The following is a 24,071-nucleotide window of genomic DNA, read 5'->3' on the forward strand; positions in this document are numbered from 1 at the left end:
CAAACTGCCTTAAGTAGGCCAAGCAACCACCTCATCCCAAGTCACTGCCAAAACTGTGCCAAAGACCTCACTCTTTTGCACTGCCTGTCATGCTGGAATCCTGCTCTCAGTGTTGCTCAGACTCATATAGTAGGACAAATCACCTGCTGTGAGGACCTGCTTCTTTCTCTCTCAGCTACAGAAATCATAGAATCAAACACCTTAGTATTAAACTAAACTAAGTATTAAGCTAAATGACACAGCTGTAAAAAGTCAAGCTTTCAGGCACAGAATATCTCCTTTAGGTCTGAAATAGAATCCATAACATTTAAACCTTAAATACTACATGTAGACAACAGGTTTAAATTGGTCTGTATGTTAATCTCATAGACCATGTAGAGCCAGGGAGAAAAATGGCACTTGAATGTCTAACAGGAAAGAAGAGGTAATTAAATTCCATTTGTAGGAAAGAAAGGAAATGGCTTATTTACCATACTCATTTGTGCTTGTGATTCCTAGCGTCCCACAGACCTGTGAACTTTTTGTTCTCTTCAACATCACTTTAGCTCAGTTCAGAGATAGAGGGAAAGAGAAAACTCTGTTTGAAGTGTTCCTGTAGGCATCCTAAGGGCTCTTACCTATTAAAGTACCCGATGGGGGTTTGCTCCTTAGTTCCACTCACATTACCATCCTGAATGCATTTAGATTCAATATATTATGTTTTGACTACAATCTACAAACTACCCATCACTTAACGATTTCCTCACTAAACGGACATGCACTAGAAGCAGACAAATCTGTGCTGCGGACTAATTACTTGAAAATCAGAAGGAAACCAGTATGAATTACAGGACCACAGTAAAACAAATACCTGTGCAGAACACGCCCCTGAAAACATTCTTCCATCTACTTAAAAAAAAGGATCAACTAAAATACAGGGTTTTTTTTCACTAATTTTGGCAAAAGCTTCACGTGTTTATGGATAAAGAAAAGGCACATTCAGAAATATGCAATTCTTGTGATTTTAATAACCATTAAACATAAGCTTGAAGGATTATTAAGCAAAGAGGAAAGTCAAAATTATACAATGCAGTTGCTTTAAGTACTTGCTTAAACTTGTAAAGGGTGTTACCTGTTGCTATTAAATACTTTCATTTTCCACCACTTTCAGTTCTGCCAACTTGGGAGTAAAGATCAAATCCTACTTTAAAAAAAAAAAAAAAAAAAAGGCCTCTCCTATTTTCAAGCAACCTAAATTTATTTTCTCCTAAACCAAACGGTAGAATAGAATGCCCTGGATTCTGTGCTCGGCCAATCTCTGAAGAATGCTTGAGAGCAAAACATAAATCAACTTAAAAGAAGTCAAGAGTCACTCATCACTTTTGTATGTATTTTTCAAAATGTCTTTATAGTGGATTTATCTAAGATATTAATATATTGCTTAGAAACACTCTTCAGAAACAATAGCTGAAAATTTTAATGCAGCTAGCTCTCCATTGCCCCCGTAACAAAATATTCATTCCCCAAATGCAGAGCTGTGCTGTCTTCAGCATACAGTTTAAAGATGCAATTTAGCTCAGAAGTTGTTCAGTAGTATCTATGTTCTGCAGTCTCAGCCTTTCTTTTCTTTGATATACCCTATAAATTACAGAGCAATCAAACTCATTATGTGGGAAACACAGATTACATGTTATCTATTACTGCTATAATTGCTTACTACAGATACCTGTAGTTAAAAAAAAAAAGTTAGGAAAAAGTTCAGGGCTTCTTTACAGTTTGCTTTTTCTTTTTCAAATGAAGTATTTTCAGTACGACACCAGGAAGGTTACTTAGAAATACTATGACAAGCTTTTATTGAACCTGAAACAGTTCATTATGACATCACATATGTGCTAGTCTAAATAGCTCTAGGAATTGCTCAATGGATTATTCATCACTGTATGACTGATTTCTTGGTAGGAAAGATATAAAAAAAATTCTACTTGAAGTTACTTAATGCTCAAAATAAAACAGTTTTATTGCCAATCATGACTTAACATGATTCAACTTCCTATCACGTTGGCATTTACTAAGACCACCACCCCAAAATGCTGCAACACTCACAGCCTCTTTGGAAACAAAACGCTCATATGAGACTGTAAAAGTGGACTGATAGTAACTTGTTACAAACAATGCACCTAAATAAAAAAACATGCTTATTGCTACAAATTACACCTTTAAGAGACTAGCAAGTAAGATTACAGGAACAGGAGCAGTCTGTGGGACAAGGGTTTTGTTTGTAATAACTTCTAGCCAGTTTTACCATCAAAGTATCGGAGTCACTCTTAATTACTAGAATACTCATACTAAAGTACGATTCCTATCTCAGCTGCAACAGTCACATTTACTAGAACAACTACACAAAGGGCGTGATAGGAACCCACAATTCGTTTCCCAACCTTCAGAGGAGACTCTTTCCCATGAATCTTCCTTGCATATTACAGAAGACATAAGGGCACAGTGGCCTCAAAGGTCACTGTGCAGAAAAAACTGCTGTCGCATCACATTCATACACAAATCAAAAGCATTCCTTTGGAATGCACTGAGCTCAATTCTGCAGTCTTTACCCAGACAAAATTTGCAGAGATATCGCACAGATAACATGCAGAAAGATTTAAGGTGTGGCTGGGTAAGGCAGAGCTCTCAGCAAGTCACCTGCATTCCAGGCAGAGAAAGAAACTATATCTCAGAATTTGGGTTCTTGGAGACATGACTGCTAATATTTGTTTATATTTCCAAAATACTTTGATGCTGTCTCCAAGGCTGTGGAATTCAATCTGCAATTAACATAACCAATAAATCAAGCACTAAGATACACCAACTTACTAACTGCGTGTGACAGCACAAATGACACCAAGAAGAGGATATGGCCACACCAACCAATAGTTTTAAGAACCTCAATGAACAACAACCACCCCACCTTCCCCCCCCCCCCAAAAAAAAAAACAAAGAAAAAAAATAAGAATAAAAAATTTCAATTGTGGTATTTACTCAAAAGCAATGTCACTTTTCAGAAAGAAACACCATTTCATACACAACTCAGAGAAAGAATAAGTAATTTGCCTCTGGTCAAGCACAAGAAGCCCAAGCAAAAATTAGAAATTAATTCCATAACAATTTTGCTGCTGAAATGCTTTTTAAAATACAGCTATGAGAACAAACTATTTTTATCTCTCTGATTTTATCTCATTCACTTTCACACTTTGCAAGTCAGCAAACCAACATCTCAATGTTGTAGTCAACATGCTCCAGTCAAAAGCAGAAATTTTTATCTGAAGAAATAACAGACACTACAAGACCAAGTACAGAAAAAACATGATCAAGTTCAAAAATTCTAGAAATTGTACATGCACTATTAAACAGCAGTTCAAACAGCACTTACACGCCACTTAGCACATGTATAGATTGCGTTCTCAGCCCATATCCAGTGTCTTTCAAATTGGAAACAATTCCTAACACATTAATGTTAGAACCTTTTGATCCAAAGTCTTTTTCACTGTACATTATCATATGCGAGCTTGTGAAGTCCTGTTAAAAAAAAAAGAGAAGTGCCATAAGAAGAAAGCTACGTGATGTCTCAATGTGCTCAGGAGATAACAACTCTATGTTCTTGGAACTTACACCAACAACAGGTCTCAGTGACTGCAGCTCTTCATCATAGCCACCCCAGTCTGTCCAGTCCCGATATTCTCCTTCTTCCAGTAAATACTGATGGCCTTCAAACCCAGGCTTTTCATATGCGACCCAACTAAACAACAACAGAGACCGTGTGTGAAAATAGACTATTCCACTATGCATTACGTGTGAAATTTGTTCTTTCTCCCATCTTCTGTTAAAGATATAGGTGTCTCCTAAATGTTTTTCCCACTGACATTAATATAATTACAATTTCAAATAGAAAAAAAAAAGTCTAATAAAAATACTTGCAAAACATGCCAGAGGTGGAAGAAAAAAACAAGATTTACATTACAAATGACCACTCTGTTTTGATACAGTGTAGTCAAGTAGAAAGACAAGGCACACAAAAAAAAACCAAAAAAAAACCACATTATCTCCTCCTGGCTTATAATGATACAGGACTTCCAAGTTAGTTTGAGAAGCTTTGTATCCTTCCCTAACCAAAGCTAGATGAAATTCTGCAACTCTTCAATGCACGGAGTACAAAACAGTTTATTATGGAAACAACACTACAACAAGAGAGAGAGAAGTTAGCTGACGTAGGCTGCTCTGACCGCTTGACAGCCCTTCTACCACTTCTCTAACCTTTGTGAAACCACAGTTATAAAAGTATTGACTAGAACGCAGCCATTGTTGTGACTATTTCCAAATTCAACCCAGATCTAAATCTAAAATCAAAAACAAATAGTTTCTGAATTTATCCACTGCAGTTTCAAATCTACAGAGTTAACACTTAATGCTGATGAGAAAATACTGCTAGTGTTTTTTCCCCATACTTACACTCCTCCCAGTACTTTGATGGATCCCATTGACGTAAGTGAAAGTTGTGTCTTTTCTTCCGACTCCTTGTCACTGAGCATAAAGATCTCGATTCTACTTCCACATGTCTCCCTTCAAAGAAAGGCTTCTCATAAATGACCAGCTGTCATAGAAACAAAATAAAAGAAAAGCTGCAAAGAGCGTAATAAATTCTGATAGCAGTCAGTTTCTTTTGCATGGTTGCATAAAGGGAGAAGATTATCTCTGTTGGAGAGGGTCCAGAGGAAGGCCACAAAGCTGATTAGGGGGCTGGAGCACCCCCCTACGAAGACAGACTGGGGAGCTGGACTTGTTTAGCCTGGAGGAAAAAAAGGCTGCAGGGTGACCTCATTGCAGCCTTTCAATAGCTAAAGGAGCCTACAGACAGGAGGGGAATCTTTTGAAAGGGTCGGTAACTGAGGATAAGGGGAAATGGTTTTAAGTTGAGAGAGGGGAGATTTAGGTTGGATGTCAGGGGAAGTTCTTTACTGTGAGAGTGGTGAGGTGCTGGAACAGGCTGCCCAGAGAGGCTACGGCTGCCCCATCCCGAGATGTCTTCAAGGTCAGGTTGGATGGGGCCCTGGGCAGCCTGGTCTCAATGGGGAGGCTGGTGGCCCCAGCTGTGGTGGGGGCGTTGGAGCTTCATGATCCTTGAGGTCCCTTCCAACCCAGGCTATTCTGTGATTATGAAAGTAATTAATGATGTCTCTTTTCAGAATGCCTTCCCTTAGACATGCAACATTAGGATTTAAACGTTCATTACCTGTCTGCATCATGCAGGTAGCTGTTAATACTGTTATTTGCATATATGATAGATGCATAAATTAGACAAATTGCAGTTTCATGGTGCGGTCACATGCGGCATGACCAGCCACGAAACAGACAGTATGTGACCAAGATATACTTATCTACCCACATGTAGTTGATGTGCGATAACAGGACAATCAAATAAATACTGATTTTTACCTTTGGATCTCCAGGATATTCTACTTTGCGGCCACCCTATTGGAGAAGAAAAAAAGAGAGAGAGAGAGAGGAGAGAGAGAGAGAAATGAGTAGTCTAAATCATCTTCAACTCTTCATAGAAAGCTGGAATTAGAATGAAAGCTATTTTGTAGAATATATGTGAAAACTAGGAAGATCAAAAGCAAAAATGGATGCAAACCAAGAATTTTATAGATTAAAATTTTGTGGTTTTTAGACTTACATTTCTCTGAGTCATAAAAAAAATTTAGCCACCTTAAGACACTGCTTCTAATATATAAGTGAAGGTCATGTAGCTGGCAAGTAATAATGACATTTTACCATTTTCAAGGGCCTCATAGACCTAATGTAGGCTTCCTTCTTCTCCCAGAAAGCTAAATTGGGATATTCACCAGGCTCCAACATTAAAGGGACTCCCTGGAAACCGGGTTCTTCATAAATTAGCCATCTAAAGTAAAGGGGGAGTAGAAAGCAAAAAGTAAAAAAAAATAAAAATAAAACAAACAAACAAAAAAAAAACAATAAAACCCCAACAATAACAACAACAAAAACCAAACCATAAAAAACAAATCCCAAATCAAAGAAGCAATAATTTCTGAACAAAAAAGAACGAAACAAATGTGACTCAGGCAAAAAAAAGAATAAAAGGAATAGTGTACCCCTAAAACTTCATTTCTTTATCTTTACCATCAAAATTCCCAACTACAAACTGGTGCACTTGCAAACTTCTGTATCTGTGCAGGGAAGCAACTTACTGATGCATGTGTTATATCTGAACAAGTTAAAAAAAAACAATAATAATAATAATGCCGTGAACAGACAATCAATAATCTGACTGTCTTTTCAGGGAGCAACACCAGTTTTGAACTGAATTTTCAAGACTTAAGGCTATTGTGTATTATTTTAGAATAGCCTTAAAATATTCAGACCAGATTTCCAGAAGTTCCTCTGCATAGACAAAGTATATCTCCCAGATAGATCTACCAGTCTCTCAGACATGCAGCATGAGGCAGGATATAAAGCATTAAACAGAAACACGTTATACAATCAAAAGGTTGCCCGCTTAAGCATCATAATGTATAAGTCTAGTGACATGAGGAAGATAAATAATTAAATAATCTCACACTTTAAGCTAATGTAAACTGGCACACGTTGATCTAGCTTCACTGCAGACACGTAGGCCCAAGAAACAAAGAACTTTGCTTTTACTGATATGTACAGCCAAATATTGAATATATTGTGTGTCCTACAGCCACCCAATTCAGTAAGCTCTCAGCTTCACAGAAGAATTTTAAGTACATGAGAAACCAAGAAGAGAGTGCAATCAGAAGATAATGGTGCATTGCCTCATTTTTGTTGGCAGCTTTAAACACACTTAAGCACACACAGTGGGAAACTTTCAGATACAACCACACCTACATGGTGAGGTGACTCAGAATCAAACCTTCCTCAGCTGCCAGTACAGTGAACTGTCATGCTTGCAAACTAAGGGAAAGAAAGAACCATGCAACATGCAAAAAAAAAAAAAAAAAAGTAGTAGCAATTTATCGTATTTCTTATGCAACCAATTGGCAGAAGTAACATCTTTCCACACTGGATAAAGAGTTGGTAACTGAGAGACCTATTTTGATTCATAGTGAAAATACTAGTCCACTTTTCTTCAAGAAATCAAAGTACAGCTGAGAGAAATTAAGACTTTAAGGAGTTCACACAAATTTAGTGCAAAAATACTCTCACAGTGATGCAGAGCAGGCACCAGTCTGAAGTTGAGGGTTGTGCCTTGCTTCCCTTGCTAAAAAATTGTTATTTCACAGAATGCTTCCAAGTGGAAGTTGGAAGGTAGATGAAGTAAATTAATAATCAACCTCCACATAATGTATCTGATTTTATTACTCTTGGCAGACATGTAATTTGGATTGAGTTTGCAGTTCAACATAAATAAGCTTCTGTCAGAGAACCAACTATGTGAACATCTGAAAACTTTCTTACATACCCGAGTGCTTCATAGTGTTCCTCCAAAATCAAAGTGTGAAACATTCATCAGATAAAATACTTTTATCTGATAATGAAAGCGCCTCATCCATCACGAGATGTATTTGAATCTCTCTTTGCAGTGTTATGTAATACTAATTCTTAGTTGGGCAATTATCAACGGTTAAATATACCATTAGCAAGAAGACAAATGCTACTACAGCCCAAACATGGCACAGTCACCAGGTCTGTACACCCTGCAAAACATTCTGCAGGACCCAGGACCACTAACAGCAGTTATACTCCCTGTTTCTAAATGCAGTCTCCCTCCTTTTTGCACCAATTTTGCTGGTGCCAATTTAATAAGTACTGATTTACTTATTAGATTATCAAAGTTATCATTTCTACAGTAACTGGATTGTTCCTTGGCCTCCTTTCTCACAAAATTTTGCTTAGTTCATGGCACACACTATACTCCTAACTTACATGGCTGTATGTTATCAGGTGACATAGTATACATTCTTAATTGTCAGTATAAATACTGATCAATTAAAATGCACTGTGAAATAAAAGGATGCTTTCAAGAGAAGACATTTCAAGCTAGGCCTTACTTCATTACATGACAGCTTAAAAATGTTCTTTCAGTACAATGATTTCAAGTTTAGAGATAAAAGTAGGTAGGAAACTTGGTGGTAAACTGCTATGATAAGACACCTCTCGTTTCTTATAAGTTTGCCTGAATGTGAAAAAGCAGCAGAGGAAAATTCATACTTTTACTGCAAATTCTTCTACCCCATGCAATTAAAAGAAAAATGAAACACCTAACCAGGTGTGAAGCATTACAATGATGTAACAATGTTACAGTCAACAAGAACTACCAAAATATCCGACTGGAATAAACACAGCCTGCTTGCATGGCTGATAGATGTAATCAATGGTTTAAAAGAAATTCCTTTCATAGCAGTACACGTTCACACAAACTATGCACTTACATGCCCCAGTGTACTTTGATAGAACAAGTCTTCTGAGTGCTGCCAAACACCCCTGTTTCCTCTGTGTCGTCAAAAAAGGAAGTCACGATTCCTAGCCCTTCAGGTTCTGTATACAAATCAATTTGACTGACCCTGTAATCCTGAAAAAATGAAGATTGCAATAATTACTCCAAATGTGGCTAACTAAAACAGCTCCTGTTTGCTTTAAATTGCTTCCCCTTCTTGTCAATTACTACTATTATCAGATTCCTATCATAAAACTAGGCCAGTTGCCTGTCTCTGTTTGGACCAAGACCTCAGTCAGTCAATCTTTAATCAGCATATACATTGTTTACCTTCTGCCATCTAGGCAGGAATCCATCTATTTCATCAGTTAATATCTCCTTCAACAAATTAACTCCCAACACAACAACAAGCAAGCCATTCTTGAGAAGAACTAATTTAAACAAGAATTGTAGTTACAAGCAATATATATTCCTCCCTTTTTCTTTACTAGTCAAATACCTTTACAGCTCATAGTTACTTTGGCAATCTGCAAACATATATACTTAATGGTAGGTTAAAAGTGCATGTAGGAAGGCTGTTTCCACCACATATGAAGTTTCTTGATAGGTTTGTACACACAAGTGTATTTTCTATGTTAAAAAAAAAAAAATTGAAGGTGTTTAATGCTAAAGATTTGTAGGGTATGTCTGTTCTATACATTAATAAAAAATGACAAAAAACTGCTCAACTATTCATGAGTTTTAAAAATACAAGTCTGTGGATTTACTGATCAGTTTTCTGAAAAGATTTTCCCCAAGAGATTTATCAAGCTAAAAAGCATAACCCTACATAAGTTTCTATAGCATTTTCTGGGCCGTTTCATTGAAAAGTAGTTTTCTTTCTGACGTATCTTTTCACTGTTTTTTAGCCAAATCCCTATTACAAAACAAACAAGCAATTAAACAAACACAACAGACACCCCACCCGCCCGCTCACACTGTGACCATATGAGAAATTCAACCTGCAAGACTGATTTTTCTTAACAGCATAAAACTTATCAAACATTAGGACTTCTACAAGATTTTCTTTACTTATATTACTTGCCTTAACAACATGTCTTATCGAACCAATCACTGCAGGCTTTAGCGATTCGCATTCATTTTGCTCTTCACCCGCACCCCAAATATCTGGGAATTCCAGTTCTCCTTCTTCCAGAGGAATAGAAGGACCTTCAAAATTTGGTTTTTCATAGAGTATCCAGCTTAAAATAAAAAATTATCAGTTTAAAATGTTTTATCAAGTGCGAGTTTCAAAAATCATTTTTGCATTTAACAATTTCTTTTTTCACAAGAAGCACCATTTCCAGACCTTCCATGCCACTCCAACACAGCTTATTCACCCAGCAAAGCTGATGCAAGTCATTTCTGGTCACTGTGATTTTTTTAAAGCAATTATAAAAACAAAGATGCCTACTGCTGACTTTGTAATTTCATCAAAAACTTCTCCACCCTTTTCGAACTGATGATCTGGGACTGCAGGAGTGCTGTCTATGTATACCAGACTTCTGCATGAGATACTAACCAGAACCAATTTGTAGGTCAGAAAATGTTGACACTACAGACTGCTGTGTCATGTATAAACAGGCAAGCTACTTGGATACTATGAACAGTATCATACAGTTCTACAGGGGCTGGTATAGACATGCTGAAGAATGCTCAGAAGACAACTTTATTTTTAACTGTAGGTTTGAATAAATAAGCAATGGCTGTTCTTTTAACACTATAAAGAAGGTGACAGATGAACTGTTTTTTAAGTAGTCTCAGACAATCCAGCTTTTAGAGAAAAATTCCCTCTAGACTCACCATATACTTGGCTAAGGAATTTACCTTCCTCATCAAGATTAACGTAGCCCTAATCCATATCAAACCTGTCTTCAAAACCCTTAGCTATCCTTTTAACATAATTCAAATACTACTTAAGAATCCATAAAGGAGAGAAGAATCAAAGGGCAGCATGGACAGAATTTGTCCTTTTATCTCACTGAGGTGAAACACTGAACTCTTCCAGATGGTAACACTCACTCCAATTTGTCAGCAAAGTTAGCTAGTACAGAGCTTCCCACTGCAGGAGGTAATATACCACGTTTTCTTTTCAAAGGTGACTACATTACATTGCCAGCTGAATACTGGTTCAGTTCCAAAAGATTTCCAGATAGATAAAGATCTCTGGGTAGATTTATCAATGATAAAGAGTTAAAATTCATCTTACCATCCTCTGATAACTTTAACTAAGATTGTTGGCGACAGAACCCAAGAACTGCAATCCAGAACATCATGGAAAACTTCAATAACATTCTCTTGATTGTCTGATTCACAGTATATCACCAGCTGTGTTTAAAACAAAACCAACACCATCTATTTTTATCCTGCTGTGCTTTTAAATACGGAGAGGAACAGCGAAAAACATAAAATAGGTCTTACCTTCCCAGGCCTGGGATTGATTTTACTTTGTCCATTTCTTGAAAGTGTCTAATAAACAGTGGGGAGAGAAAAGTCAAGTATACAAAACAAACCACAAATCCATCCAATAAAGATGCTACACTATAAAAAGTTACCGAAACAAAATGAAAATTACATTGAACAGTAAAAAACTTCACCTACACCTAGCTCCTGCCTCAATTCCTCCTTCTTCCTGAAGGACAATACTTTGCCATGAGTAACACACTTCCTATTATTTCTTTTAATTATCATCTCACTGAAGACAAGTAATCTCAAATTTGAAACATTTTAAAATTTCTTTTGATCAGCTTTCTACTTATTCCAGGAGTTTCAGACACTGAGAGACTACCCATAAAACTGGCATTATGAAAGTACATGCTCTACAACTTTCAAGATATTAATGAATATGTTAGTGTCTGGTAACCATAAAAAATTAAATAATTTTTAAGGAATAGGTGATAAGACTGAGGAAGCACGGTGGCATATACGTTCATGAATTAGATATTAAAATCATTTTTTTTGCTGAACATCTTCTAACAAGGTAAGTATTCTTCAAGAAGTATGAGGCTCTGTAATAAGCAATAGACTAAAAATGCTGAGAAGAAATAAAATATACTCACGTATACAAAATCTATAATAGTACCTCTAAGTCCACAGGGAACTATACGATACAGGCTATATGAAAAAATCTGTTGTTGTATCATGTGATCTCAAAACAAATAAAGAAAGGGTTGTAATTATGTGTGGCTTTCTAGCAAGGACTGGAGCATTAGTTCTTGGACAAGGTCCCACTCTGCTAGGTACTATTCATACAAACCAAAAATCAGACCCTGCTCAAACAGCTCACAGCAGAAGATAAGCAGCAACACGTGCAAGGAACTAACGAGAACGGATTAGTCACCACGCAGGGCTGGCAGTGGTCTTAGGACAGAGTTCCTAATCACCATTGGATTTTTGTAGGCATCATCAAGACAAGTTGAAGCATGACTGGTTTTTCAGCCTGTGCTTCAATTCCAGTTAGAACTTGCTCTGTGCGAGAGTCATTGAGCGTTACAGTCATCGTTTTAGGCTGCCCTTACTCTTTCCCTTCACACTGTCCATTAGTCTCTTCATCACCACTTTTTTAGTCAGATGAAGACACACAGTACGTACATGTCACACAAACTCTTGACACCTGCCTACCTTGAGCAAGACACTTCAGAGTCAGCATTGGTGCTGCAGAAGACCTGGAACCCAATGGAGACTAATGAACTCCTCCCAAGAGCAATCTTACGTGCGGATGTACCTCCCTGCCACACTGTGCCACCACACTCTAATGAAATAGTGAAATCCACTCTGGGACAACAATTTAAGTGGCAAAAATTAGCACCTGCATTAGTCATTTTGTTTCAAATTCAGGTTTTGAAATCCAAATAGGACCACCTAAAGTCAGAATTCCTTTAGACCTGGCAGTATGAGCCTGCACCACTGCAAATAAACCACCTAATTTTCAACCCTACACTAATTAAAGACTTCCCTTGAGAGAAAATCGACATCCTCAAAACTGTAAGGTAGAATGGATTATTTCCCACCACAACGTGTAGAAGGAAGAAGTTATTTCTACTTCCCCATCCATTTTAGTAAAACTGTAACAGCAGATAATCTGCTGCTTTAGCAAAGAACTACTCAAGTTTCTTATATGCTACTTCAATTCCACAGATCACATTAATATGGCTATTAAACTTTGGAAAGCATTGTTCTTCCTGGTTAACGATAAGGACCAACATCTGCAGAAACAGCAAATACTGTTGGTTCAAAATACTGAAAGCAGAAATCACAGTTCTCACATTGGGGTGAAATTGGCTTTGAAGGAAAATACAGGTCTATCTTCACTCATAGTGAACAGAAGCTCATAATCAAGTGAAGGGGCATCCTTCCACTGTAGCAGTACTTTCAATAAATGCTACTATGCATTCTTTAGTAATACTTTAAGAATTATGTATTTTCTACCAAATACATGACAATACTGAGAGCAGAAATGATGGACTAAGAAAGTTTGCCTTGTTAGCCTTACAACAGCGTAACAACTGAATGTCTGACTGGAAGAACAGAGAGATTATTCTTAAAAGAAGAACAGCAAAAGTTCTCTGAAATTTGCAGAAAGCATTCTACTGATTGAGAATAAAAAATAGATGCAGCATGAGACCTGTTTTAGAAAAAGAAGCATGGAGACACATTCAAACATATCCTTTCCTACTAGGGAAGAGTCTTAGAATAAAGGCACCACAAAGAAACAATCATTTTAAGAGATGCCATACATTTTACATACATGCATCTTATTTTCATGTGCAGCAAACATCAGATGAAACTGCTACTCTACCCACGCTCATTCTGTGCATGTAATCTATGCATATCCCACTATGAAAGGAAACAAAACAAAAGCTATGCACGGTAACTTTCAAGACAGATTTTCAATGACATAATACTTACATCTACATCTAATAAACCAGTGGGGACATTTGATTCATATCTGCTTGCCCCTAACCAGCTGGAAAAATTTTTTTCTGGATTCCCATAGTTAGGCATTGGTAAACTTAGCTCTTTTTTTGCACTATCTGCTTGTATGTACTTCTCCATATAACTTGGAAACTTCATATCTGAAAGAGACTGGATAACCAAATTAAAAATTAACAGTCATTCAGCAGTTAATTCATGAAATGCAATCATGTAAAATGTTGTTCATCTTTTATTACCTCAGGTTTTTGAGGCAGGGCGAATGGCCCAGAAGCATCCTGTTGTAAAGAAGGTATCCCTGAGGAGTCTGCTATAAAAGTTGTGTTATTTACTGAGGTCACAGATGGATTAAGAAACTTTTCTTTAGAAGTAGATGACAGCAAGCTTGAGAAGAGTGAGCTTTTTTCCAGCCGGGATCTCTTAACTTCACCATCTGTACCATCTGTGTTCTCTTTTCCATTTATTTCCTGAGTAAAAGCAGGTTCTTCTCTACTACATGACTGAAGGGCTTTGAATATTATACTTTGTTCTGTCGATGCACGCTTGGGCCTGACTCTGGCTATCGTTTCCAGACTTTGCATTTTCATTTGTTGGGTTGGTAACAGATCCTGCAATTTTTCCCTTCTCAGTCCCAAACCAAAGGTAAATACACTAGGATCAAATACTTTCTCTAAATTGTCTTCATGAATCGGAGGCATTGCAAAGTGGGGTGCCGGAGATTTGGGAAGCTTTGACCTTTTCTTCTTCTGTGGTAAACAAACTGAGCTATCCAAGTTTTTTATTGTTTCAGCAAACTTCTTCATGTCAGTCGGAGAATCAAAAACAGCATCATCTTCAGCAGAGCCATTGCAAGTTTTGCCAGGGCTCTCTGGGGTATTACTGCTGTGCTCCGACACTAATACACCATTGAGACTGCTGTCATCATACTGCTGTGCTGCATAGGTCAAATCTCCTGGCTTCACATTTTTATCTCCATTTTCCACCTTCTGAGATTCTGGTCTACAAAGCTGATGAGACTGTAAAGGATATTTATCACCATTGCAGGGTGATAAGACCTCTGTGCCTGGCGGTACCTTCTCTTCATTTCTGGGGAGTTCTGAGCTTGTGTTATTTTGCTGGTAGTAAATATCATGAGCACTTCCATTTTTAACAGGTGAGTGCAAAGACGGTTTAAAAGGAGAACTTTCCTTTTTAACTGCGTTTAATTCAGGATCAGGTTGCTTCGGAGAGGCACCACTAGCATCAATTTTGCTGCTTTGGTTAAAAAGGGATATTGCAGCTTTTACTTTAAGCTCTGTTCCTTTCCCAATATCCTCATAAGCTGCAGAGCCTTCTTCATTTTTGCCTTTTAATTCTGCAGTGCTATCTTTCTCTGCTGTGCCATTCTCAAATAACTTCTGGCGACTGTTTTGCTTATTTAACGTTTTATCAGGCTGTTCACTTTCCTTAGGTTGTTTTCCAAATATCAGCTTTGCTCTACCAACAAACGTGCTTGGTACAGTATTATTTTTTGAAGCAGAGATATCAGTAGGCCTCTGGCTCTGATTGGCACATTTATTTTCAAACAAGGAAATTTTGTTGGCAATGCTGTTGTTATTTTTATTAACTGGTTTTTCAAGAGTATCCTGCTCACTTTCTGAACTGTCTTGATTTGTAGGCGCTTTAAAATTCAGCTCTACATTCTTCGGTTTGGCTGGACTATGGGAGGCAAAGCAACACACAGTTAATATCTTTCAGTAATCTTGAAGAGACTTGTAACAGTTTGTAAAACAACAAAATGTAGCATTAAGATGATTTTCCTATAGTCATAATCAGTTTAAATGTCAGTATCTCAAAAGGAATTAAAAAAGGCAAAATAATTAAACACTAAATAAGGAAAATATATTTCAAATGTAAGTAATTCTTTAATGCTCAGCAAAACAAAGATGCAGAAACACAGCAGCCTACAGCATCTGCAAATGAGGCAGAGAACTACTTATGACTGACAGAAATTAAAATTTAATAGTGAACAGGCAGAATAAATTATACGCATGCAATTCCCTGCAGAGTTTAGGAAACAAATCCTAATTCATTAAGGTGATAATGAGTTGGTTAACATTAGAATATACCTCTCCAACAAGTTTTGAAGACATCTGCCCAGATTCTTTTCAGTCCTTGCACTGCAGAAGCAACCATAAATCAAGTGAGAAACCTCTTCTGGATTCATTATTGCTGGTAGAAAATATCACAATCCCCCGATTCACTGCAACTGCTCATCGCTGTTTTAACCATTAAGCCAACACCGCATGGGAGGACTCTCCCATTTCCCTCAGGTAAAGTCAGCTAACATTTTAAATAGCGTAAATTAACCCTGCTGATTTTACAAGAACTGAATTGGGAAATACTTGTAAAATCTTATTTAACAGAGTGGATAGAAAAGTGCGTACTATGAGGCCACAGCACATATGACTTGCCTACTATTGCAGAAAGCTGGTGACGCACATCTCCTTCATCAGAATATCTACATCCAAAGAAAAGCAATTGTCCGTGTCACCTGCTACTGCAGGTGTATGAACAACCGAGAAGAAGCAAGACATGTCTTCAAAATTTATCAGTCAGAAGTAAGGAGTGCCAAGCAGTCCACCAGCATCTCAAAGTCAGACCCGCTCTCCACAGAGGAATCCAGAGACATTCAGCAGTGACAGAATACACAGAAACCATATCTTAAAATGGTGGGAGATTAAAGAAACTCGCTTGCAGGGGCCTCATATGCTCTACAAATAATTCTTGTACTCATTGGTTTTGTTCTTCACCTACACAGCTGTTCGCTGAACTGTGACACAGGGTGAGGTACAACTTAGTTAACACAAATATAAAAACTGAATCCACTCCTTCCCACTCTTCCTCAAGAATCCCTCCCAGGTAAGAAAGTAAACCCTACCAAAACATCTTCACTGTAGAAGCTTTTCCTCTTGAGAAAAGCACAAGGAACAAACTTACTGCGATAACAGAAGGAACCCCAAATCAACTGCCTAAGAAACTATGCAGAAAGTACCTGCTGAAATCACTGTGTATTTCAGGAGACTTCCTGACAGAGCTCACTGCTTGCTCAAATTGCTCATAACTGGAATGTTCTTGCAAAGAACACAAGACAACTAAAAAAAAAAAAAAAAAAAAAAAAGGAAATAGTGACCTTACAAACACCTGACTGACTGTACCTCAAACAGAAGCTAAATAAAAAGCAATTGGAAAACCGAAGTCTAGAAGTGGGAAAAACAAACGAAAAAACATTCTTGAGACAAATAAGGTGTGAAACTATCAGACAACAAATTTCAAGATACCTACACCCTAGTTTTCTTTTGCAGTAACTTTTGAAAGATATGTTACTTTACATTTTCTTCTTTTCTGGAAATGTAAACAAGTTGAAAGGGATCTCTGATGGTCATCTAGTCCAGTTTGCCACTCAGCAGATGCAGCTTCAATGTAAGATCAAAGTTGCTGAAGGATTTGTCTGACCAAGGGCTGAGTATGTCCAAGGATGGAAAATCTGCACCCTTACTAGCTATGGAAGCACTGAAGCAAGTCATCCACTTGCCCTATGAATTATTTTTACCTTATGTTTCATTGGAACTTAATTGTTGCAACTTGCAACTAGGCTGCTGTCCCTCCACTGAAAGATCAGAGAAGAAACTGCTCTGCCTTCTGTAATACCTCTGTGGAGATGATGGTGAGATCTACACATATCCTTCTCTCTGCTAAACAAAGCAAAGTGCTTCAGCTTCTACCCATACGTGATGTACCCCAGTGACACTATCTTAATGGTACACTGAAAGACTCATTCCATCTTGTGAAAATCTCACTTACATCGAGGGAAGCAGGCTGGAAGGAAAGGGAGGGGGTACCACTCAACACAAAGGCCCAGGTTCTTCCTCAAAAGCACAAAATCTCTTCCTTCTCCTTAAACATGCTGGCTGTTTCTGCCAGTATTGCCCACTACAGGCTTAACTGACTTCTGCTAGAAGGATGCACTAGAGGAAGAAGTTACATTTTCTTCCTACTTGTATTTTCAAGAGGTATCACTAGCACCTGGTAATCTTAACAGATTCATTTCCATACCATCCTCCTGTCAGTCTTCACTTGTGCTACTACATGTGTTTCAACACAACAAACAACACATCTCCATAATAAGATCCTTCTTTCCTTGTAAGTCTTGACACAAGCAAGCGCAATGGTTAACACTGATAGTTATCAGCCACACCTAAAACTTATGTCAATGAGCAACTAACACCTCAAAGGTATAGTTTCAAGCTTTGCAAATTTACACACAAACAACTGCTTCAGCAACCTGTATTTTACTCTGCAGTATTTTTGAAGAGCAGCAGACAAACAACTGATGCTGAAGAGCAATGAAAAGCTCAAGCTTGGAGGTCCGTCCACCACAGCCAGCCACATCAGCTAAGCCTTTCATTTTGCCACTGAGGAACGTTGACGTTCCACACTGAGGAACGCTGATTTTAAATATAGCTGAAGGACGCGTCTCTTTGCAAGTACTGAATTTCTAAGCTTGTTTAAAAGGAGGAGAGAAGCTGTCCGAGTGTCCTTTAATTTCCCCTGCAGCATGGGAGAAAAAACACTGGAACACAGATTCGCATAATTGTTCAGACACTTTCTTACAAACAGCCCAATGCAGTTCATCGTTTCCAGCCACTGCTGGCCAGGAACAAGCAAGCACAAGCAAAATACCAATGTCCTTCTCTTCAGCTATACCTTGCAGCTAACCTGTATGAGCAAGCAGTTAAATCTCCTCTAATATAGTCATAAATTGAAGGTGACTCATATACTTGAAGCATACTGTTCAAACGACCTCATCAAACACGTAACTGATGCCAAAACATCAGACTGAGGCAAGCAAAGTAAAATGGCATGTTAACAGAGCAGAAGAATTCAATGAGTGGGCACAGGCACAAAGGCAGCTACAAAACCAAGTCTAAAAATCAAAAATGACAACTAAAGTCAAGGCTGATGTGCTTAGCAAAATCCTAACAGCTGCCTGTGCTTTTACGTGCTGAGTGATAGGTGCCATTAGTCTAAGTTTAGTCTCAGGCCTAGTAAGCTCCTCTTTCAAAAGCTGAAGGCAAAAGTATCCTGTGACTCCCAAGTTCCACTGTACATAGACATAAAAGGAGCAAAGACAGGAACTGCTATCACTGCTTGCTGAGAACTGGCAAAAACAACTTAAGGAGTACTTCTAAATAACCTTGATTCTCAGAATTGGCACCACGTCATCAGTAACAGATGTCATGCATTCTTTAATTGAAAATTAGTTTGATTATTCCAAATACATTTTATAGGAGGGAAACGAGTCTCTCATTGTCCATCTTTATTCAAATGAGTGAATCAGTACTTTTCAAACAGAAAGGATCTCAGGTACAGTATCTAATGGTAATTTTTCCCTGTAAAAATGGAAAAAGCATCTGGTCTCTACTCCCAAGCAGTAAGAAGAGAACAGAGACATCCATTCTTGTAATATCACCATTATATTTTTCTTTTCCTGTTTTACAACTTAACTCACATCCAGGTTTATAGCTCATGCTTTCAAGGATGACGACAAATTACACCAGATAATCTGACTGTATCAACTTATCAGGCTAAAGAGATTGCGTGATTCTGTGCAACAGTATCTACCAGAAGCATCATGAACCTGCAGAACACAGCAGTCTCCACCCTGGGCTAAAGTTCTTGGAGCAGCAGATAAGGTCAAGACGCAAAGCAGCACACAGTCCACACTGCCAGGTGAGAAAGAAGAGGCTTTTATCCATTAAAATGAAGGCTGTCAGAAGGGGTACTTGTCTATAACTGTTGGAGTATAGAAGAAGATAATTCCCTCTTGCAAGAAACCAAACAGATACCCAGACAAACAAAATCCAGCTGTGCAAGCGCTTGTAACTTCATCATCACTAATGATAGTGACACAAGGAGAAAAACATGCAGTCTACCTGCATTCAAAGTTATAAAGATACAAAACTGCAGTGTTGAACATTTGTGAGCTCTGTCACTAGATGACAAAATGGCACCGTGCACAAAATCACCACAATTTAACTATCAGAATGAGGTGTTTTCGATCCAGTTAGAAAGGTACAAACCAGAGGTAGCATTTCACAAACTGTGCAAAGAAAATGTTCCTATGATCTCTATATTTTGCAGATGTGGGAAGCATAACTGGAAGTATATGTGGTTGTTAAGCTTTAATGCTGAACTTTCATGAACCTCTAGCACAAATGAAAGGGAATTCTAAAATCAGTGTACCTCAAGTGGACTCTGACACTGTGGAATGCACCATAAAGAGGAAAGCAATGCTGCCTATTACATACCCATGAAAACCAAACAATAGAAATGACGAGAACAATAAAATGATTCACAGAACAAAACCATTGGTAGTCCAGGAAATCAATAGCTGGAATCCTACTAATGATTACACTGCAAGTAACATATACATCCACATCTTCCTAAGGAAAGTATCACATCTGCTTGACAGAGAACAACTGCTTCAGAAGTAAATCACGCAAACTAACTATGCATAATTCTGAAAATGCCTGATCTAAATCCCATGCATAAGAATTTACATCCTTTGTCTTACATGTACTTGTAAAGACAGCTAAATGCATTCAAATTTCTGGAATCAGATTTATCATATCATTTGAAGTACCAAGTAAATTCTACACTGCATCCTTCATCTCTTCATAAAATAACTGCTGAGCACAACTGCTCCTTCTTCAAAGAATAACCTGAGAACACCTTCCTTGGTTGGGGATTTTAAAGTACAAAATCTTCAAAAAGATCCTCCATTGGCTACAAACAGCAAAATCACATGAAGGTCAGTGAGAGCCGAGCTAATCTGAGCAACAAAAGGGGTAACAATGACAACAGAGCAGCTTTTACTCATGTTAAATTATTCTATACAACAAAACAGACGTACAAAGAAATGACCTACACACGAATTATTCTTCTAACACATGTATATTACAGTGTTAGTTAGGTGTAAATATGATTAAAAGAAACAGCTCTTAATTGAAAATAATCTAGATAGCAGATATATAGCCAGTGCTCCTATATAATTCTAAATACAGATGCTAGCAAAATTACAGCTACAACGGTAAGGTAAACTGTAGTTATCTTACTTACAGGCTAATTTTTGTTGTGACTATTCTGGAAGCATCCAAACTCTTGAGCTTGAAGCTGTCTAAATCCGAACTTGTCTGTCTCTCAGCTGGCATACATAGGTCTCCATTTTTAATCTTATCAGTACGCAAGAAAGCTCTTCCATCAGAATCATTACCATGCTTTTCTGTCTTGGTTTCATTTCTGCCTTCAGCAAACACCATGGTGTTGTCTTCTGCCTTACTGGAGGAGGAGACTTTGGGAGATTCCAAGCTGTCTTCTCCAGAAGCCCCAGGTAGAGTTCCTTTTTCCTGCAAAGTTCTTTTTGTCATTGGATTACTCTCTGCTGATGCTAAAGGTTGCCTTTTTGAAGAATAATCTTTCATCTGACTCTTCAAACCAGTGGGGGAAGTAGGAACAGCATCCAACTGATTCTTTTTATAAGATCTTCTTCTTGCAGGGGTTGTGGTTGAAGCTTGTTGTTTACCTTTGTCAGCTTCAGTCTTGGACGTGCCTTTGTGAGCAGATCCAGTTTTTAGGTCTGGATTATTACTTGAAGAAAAGGAATTCCGTTCAGGAGTCTGTTGAGGAGACTTCAGTTTTCTTTCTGAGGTTATTACCTTGTCTGGAAACCCCTCAGAAGATGCATCATCCTCAAAAACAGAATCTTCTCTTGCAGTATTCTCAGTCTGGTTTCTCTCTCCATTTGGAATGTCACTAGATGACTGAGATTTTCTCCTTTTCCCAGATCTTTTACTAGAAGATTTCTTATCCATTGTGTCTGAGTCACCACAGTTTTCTTCCGATATAACAGTCACGGGTTCATTAAGGAGTTCGTCTGTTTTTCTAAGATAGATATCAACTGTTAACACTCTCGCAGGCTGTGGGTGTTCACTTGCTAGACTTTCCAGCTTGTATGGCAAATCCTTTGGCTTTGCATGCCCAGGCTCTTCAGACACCCACGTGTTCACCAGATGCTTGTGGCTTAAGATATTCTTTTCTAAGTCTTCGCTAGACAAATTCCTCAAGCTTTTTATAAAATCTGGAGTTGTGGAATTATTTATATCTGTGACAGACCCCTTCTCTGGCTCCCGGGTATCCACATTCAAGTTACTCTCAAAGAAAGAGTTTTTAATGGTTTCACTGCTGCTGCTCCAGTCTGGTGACCACTCACTGTCAGAAGAGACTCCTCGACCACTCCATTCTGAAACGGTATCGTGGTATAGAGGTCCTACTTCCCCACTGAAACTATATTCTTGTGTCTCAGGAACGACACTCGTGTTTCTCACTTGCTTCTGTACTGGAGGAGATTCAGGACCTTGCTGTATATGTTTACAGTAAAGGGGCTGCGCTGTGTGAGGTGAAACTGACCTCTCTCCTTTCCAATGAGAAGTGTGTTCTAAGGAACTTTTGACATTTTTCCTTTTTCCTGTACCAAACAAATTGCCAAGTCTTTCCAAAACCGGTTTCTTTCTATGCTCTTCTCTGGAACAATCTGGAAATTGCGAGGAGGACTATAAAAACAAAACAAAACATTTGGTTAAGGTCAAAAGTGTTTCTTTAATAAGCACGTTTGTCTTAATTCCATCTTGAATTTAAAAGGATACGATGAATTGGAAAACAAACAAAACCAAGACAAAAAAAACACATACTAAATGATACTAGTTCTAATAAAACAAACAAAAAACCCTCAAAACACAATTAGAATCCCAAGATTCTCCTTATGTCTTTGCCTGTGTTTGTTTACAACACACTTACACTGCCCTACAACAGCAGCGTTGTATGTCCTAGATCTCAAACTATTGCACAATTAGTTAACATCACCTGAAGTAATAAAGTATTCTGGAGTTGGTAGGGCTGGGGAAACATGCTGCTTGGTCAAAATCACAGCATGGAGTTTGTCAAAAAAACAGCATGAAGTTGAACTGTCCGTATTGGTTGACAGTTCTGAGGCTGCTGGTGGTAGAAATGAGCGTAAGTTACGTTTCATTTTTTACATTTTTCCTTAACGAAGTCCTGTAACTACATGCTCGTGTGGGCCAGAAAGCTCAAAACAACAAGAGCCACTGCATCATTCAATGAGCATTACCGGGTCAAACGCTGCCCTGCATCACTCCCCGTGAAGTTTTCCCCTACAACTTCTAATTAACATGGTAAACAGGAAACACGCAATAGCATTACCGAGCACAGAAGCCTATTTGCATTTTAATATATTAGCACTTTTTACATGCCGCCACGATGAATACGTGTTTTGAGCTGTTGTATTTCCAAACACCGCGGACGTTTCCTACTCCGTCCCTTCGCCCTTCCCGATGCTCTCCACGCCGGCTGTCGCCGGGCGTTTTCAAGGCTTCCTTTTGCCCGCAGACGCCGCGGTTCCCTTCCAGCGCCGCGCCTTTCCCTCACACCCGGCACGGGACGGCTGCGGGTTGGCTGTTGGTTGGCTGCGGGCCGCGCTCCCGCTCCCGGCATAGACGGGGCAACGCGGCAGCCGCTCCCCGCCCTCGGGGACGCCCACGGGCACCCGCGCCCTCCTCCGCCCCGCGCCCCCTCCTCCGCTGCCGTTCTTCCCCCGCGCGGGACGAGGCGAACGACGGAAAGGAGCCGGACTTCACCCAGCCCCATCACGGCCGCCCCGCATCCCGCCCGGCTCCGCAGCACAGTGCCTCCCCGCCCCGCCGAGCGAGGCCCCCGCACTCACCGGCCGGCGCGGCCCGGCTCGCAGCTGCCCCGCACGCCGCTACCTCGGCGCCGGTCGTCTGGGCGCTCCGCCTCGGCCCGCCCCCGCAGCGCGCCCCGGCCCGCCCCGAGCCACCGCCTCCGCCGCGGGCAGCGGCTCTACCTGGCCGGGCCGCCTCCGCCGCACGGCGAGGAGGGGACGGGGGTGCCACGCGAGAGCTGTCAGAGGCGGCGGAGGGCGAGCGGGCGGCCGTCCCGCAGGAGCTCGGGCGGCGCGGTGGCGGCTGCGACGTTATTGAGGGCAAAACGCCGCCGCGGGCAAAACCGACGCGGTGCTGATGCCGAAGGACGAGCGCCAGGGGAGGCGGGCCGGGCTCTGCGCAGCCCCACCTGCGGAGAAGCGAGGCGAGGAGGCGCTGCCGTCCCGACACCCGCTGCCGTGGGCTCGGCCCGGCCTCCCCCGGGCCCGGCGGCGCGGAGGTGCCGAGACCCGGCGGTGCCCGCCCGGCGAGGCAGCCGGGGCCGGGTCCTCCCGGCAGATCCGAGTTCAAAGCCCCGCGGGGCGATGAATCGCGTTTTCCACCTTACAGCCACGGGCCGGCGGGCGCGCCTCCACGCCGCCTGCGCCGCCGCCTCGGCCCGCCCCTGGCGCGCCGCCCGCGGGCCGGGGCCGCCTGGGGCAGCGCTGCGGGGCCCGGGGCGGTGGTTCGCCCCACACCCGGGCGGCTCCCCCCTGCCTGCCCCGTCCCCGGCAGGGCCGGCGTGAGAATGACTCCGCTGCCTAATGGTGCCGGCGCTCTCCCCGGGCGCTCAATTAGTATTTAATGTTTAATGAATG

General features: G+C 40.1%; 1 protein-coding gene across 1 annotated transcript in view; it reads right to left on the reverse strand.

The window, feature by feature from the left end:
- Positions 1-24,071, reverse strand: part of CRYBG1 (crystallin beta-gamma domain containing 1) — a 95,403-nt gene that overhangs the window by 20,047 nt on the left and 51,285 nt on the right. Inside the window, 14 exon segments of the mRNA XM_085217564.1 lie at positions 3,401-3,546; positions 3,640-3,766; positions 4,477-4,567; positions 4,570-4,618; positions 5,461-5,496; positions 5,800-5,926; positions 8,442-8,581; positions 9,531-9,687; positions 10,695-10,813; positions 10,907-10,954; positions 13,394-13,570; positions 13,657-15,115; positions 15,526-15,576; positions 20,579-22,068. Of these exon segments, the coding sequence (XP_085073690.1) occupies positions 3,401-3,546; positions 3,640-3,766; positions 4,477-4,567; positions 4,570-4,618; positions 5,461-5,496; positions 5,800-5,926; positions 8,442-8,581; positions 9,531-9,687; positions 10,695-10,813; positions 10,907-10,954; positions 13,394-13,570; positions 13,657-15,115; positions 15,526-15,576; positions 20,579-22,068 (4,217 nt within the window).

The sequence above is a fragment of the Meleagris gallopavo genome, chromosome 2, assembly GCF_905368555.1.
Source record: "Meleagris gallopavo chromosome 2, MGAL_WU_HG_1.1, whole genome shotgun sequence".
NCBI classification, from domain to species: Eukaryota; Metazoa; Chordata; class Aves; order Galliformes; family Phasianidae; genus Meleagris; species Meleagris gallopavo.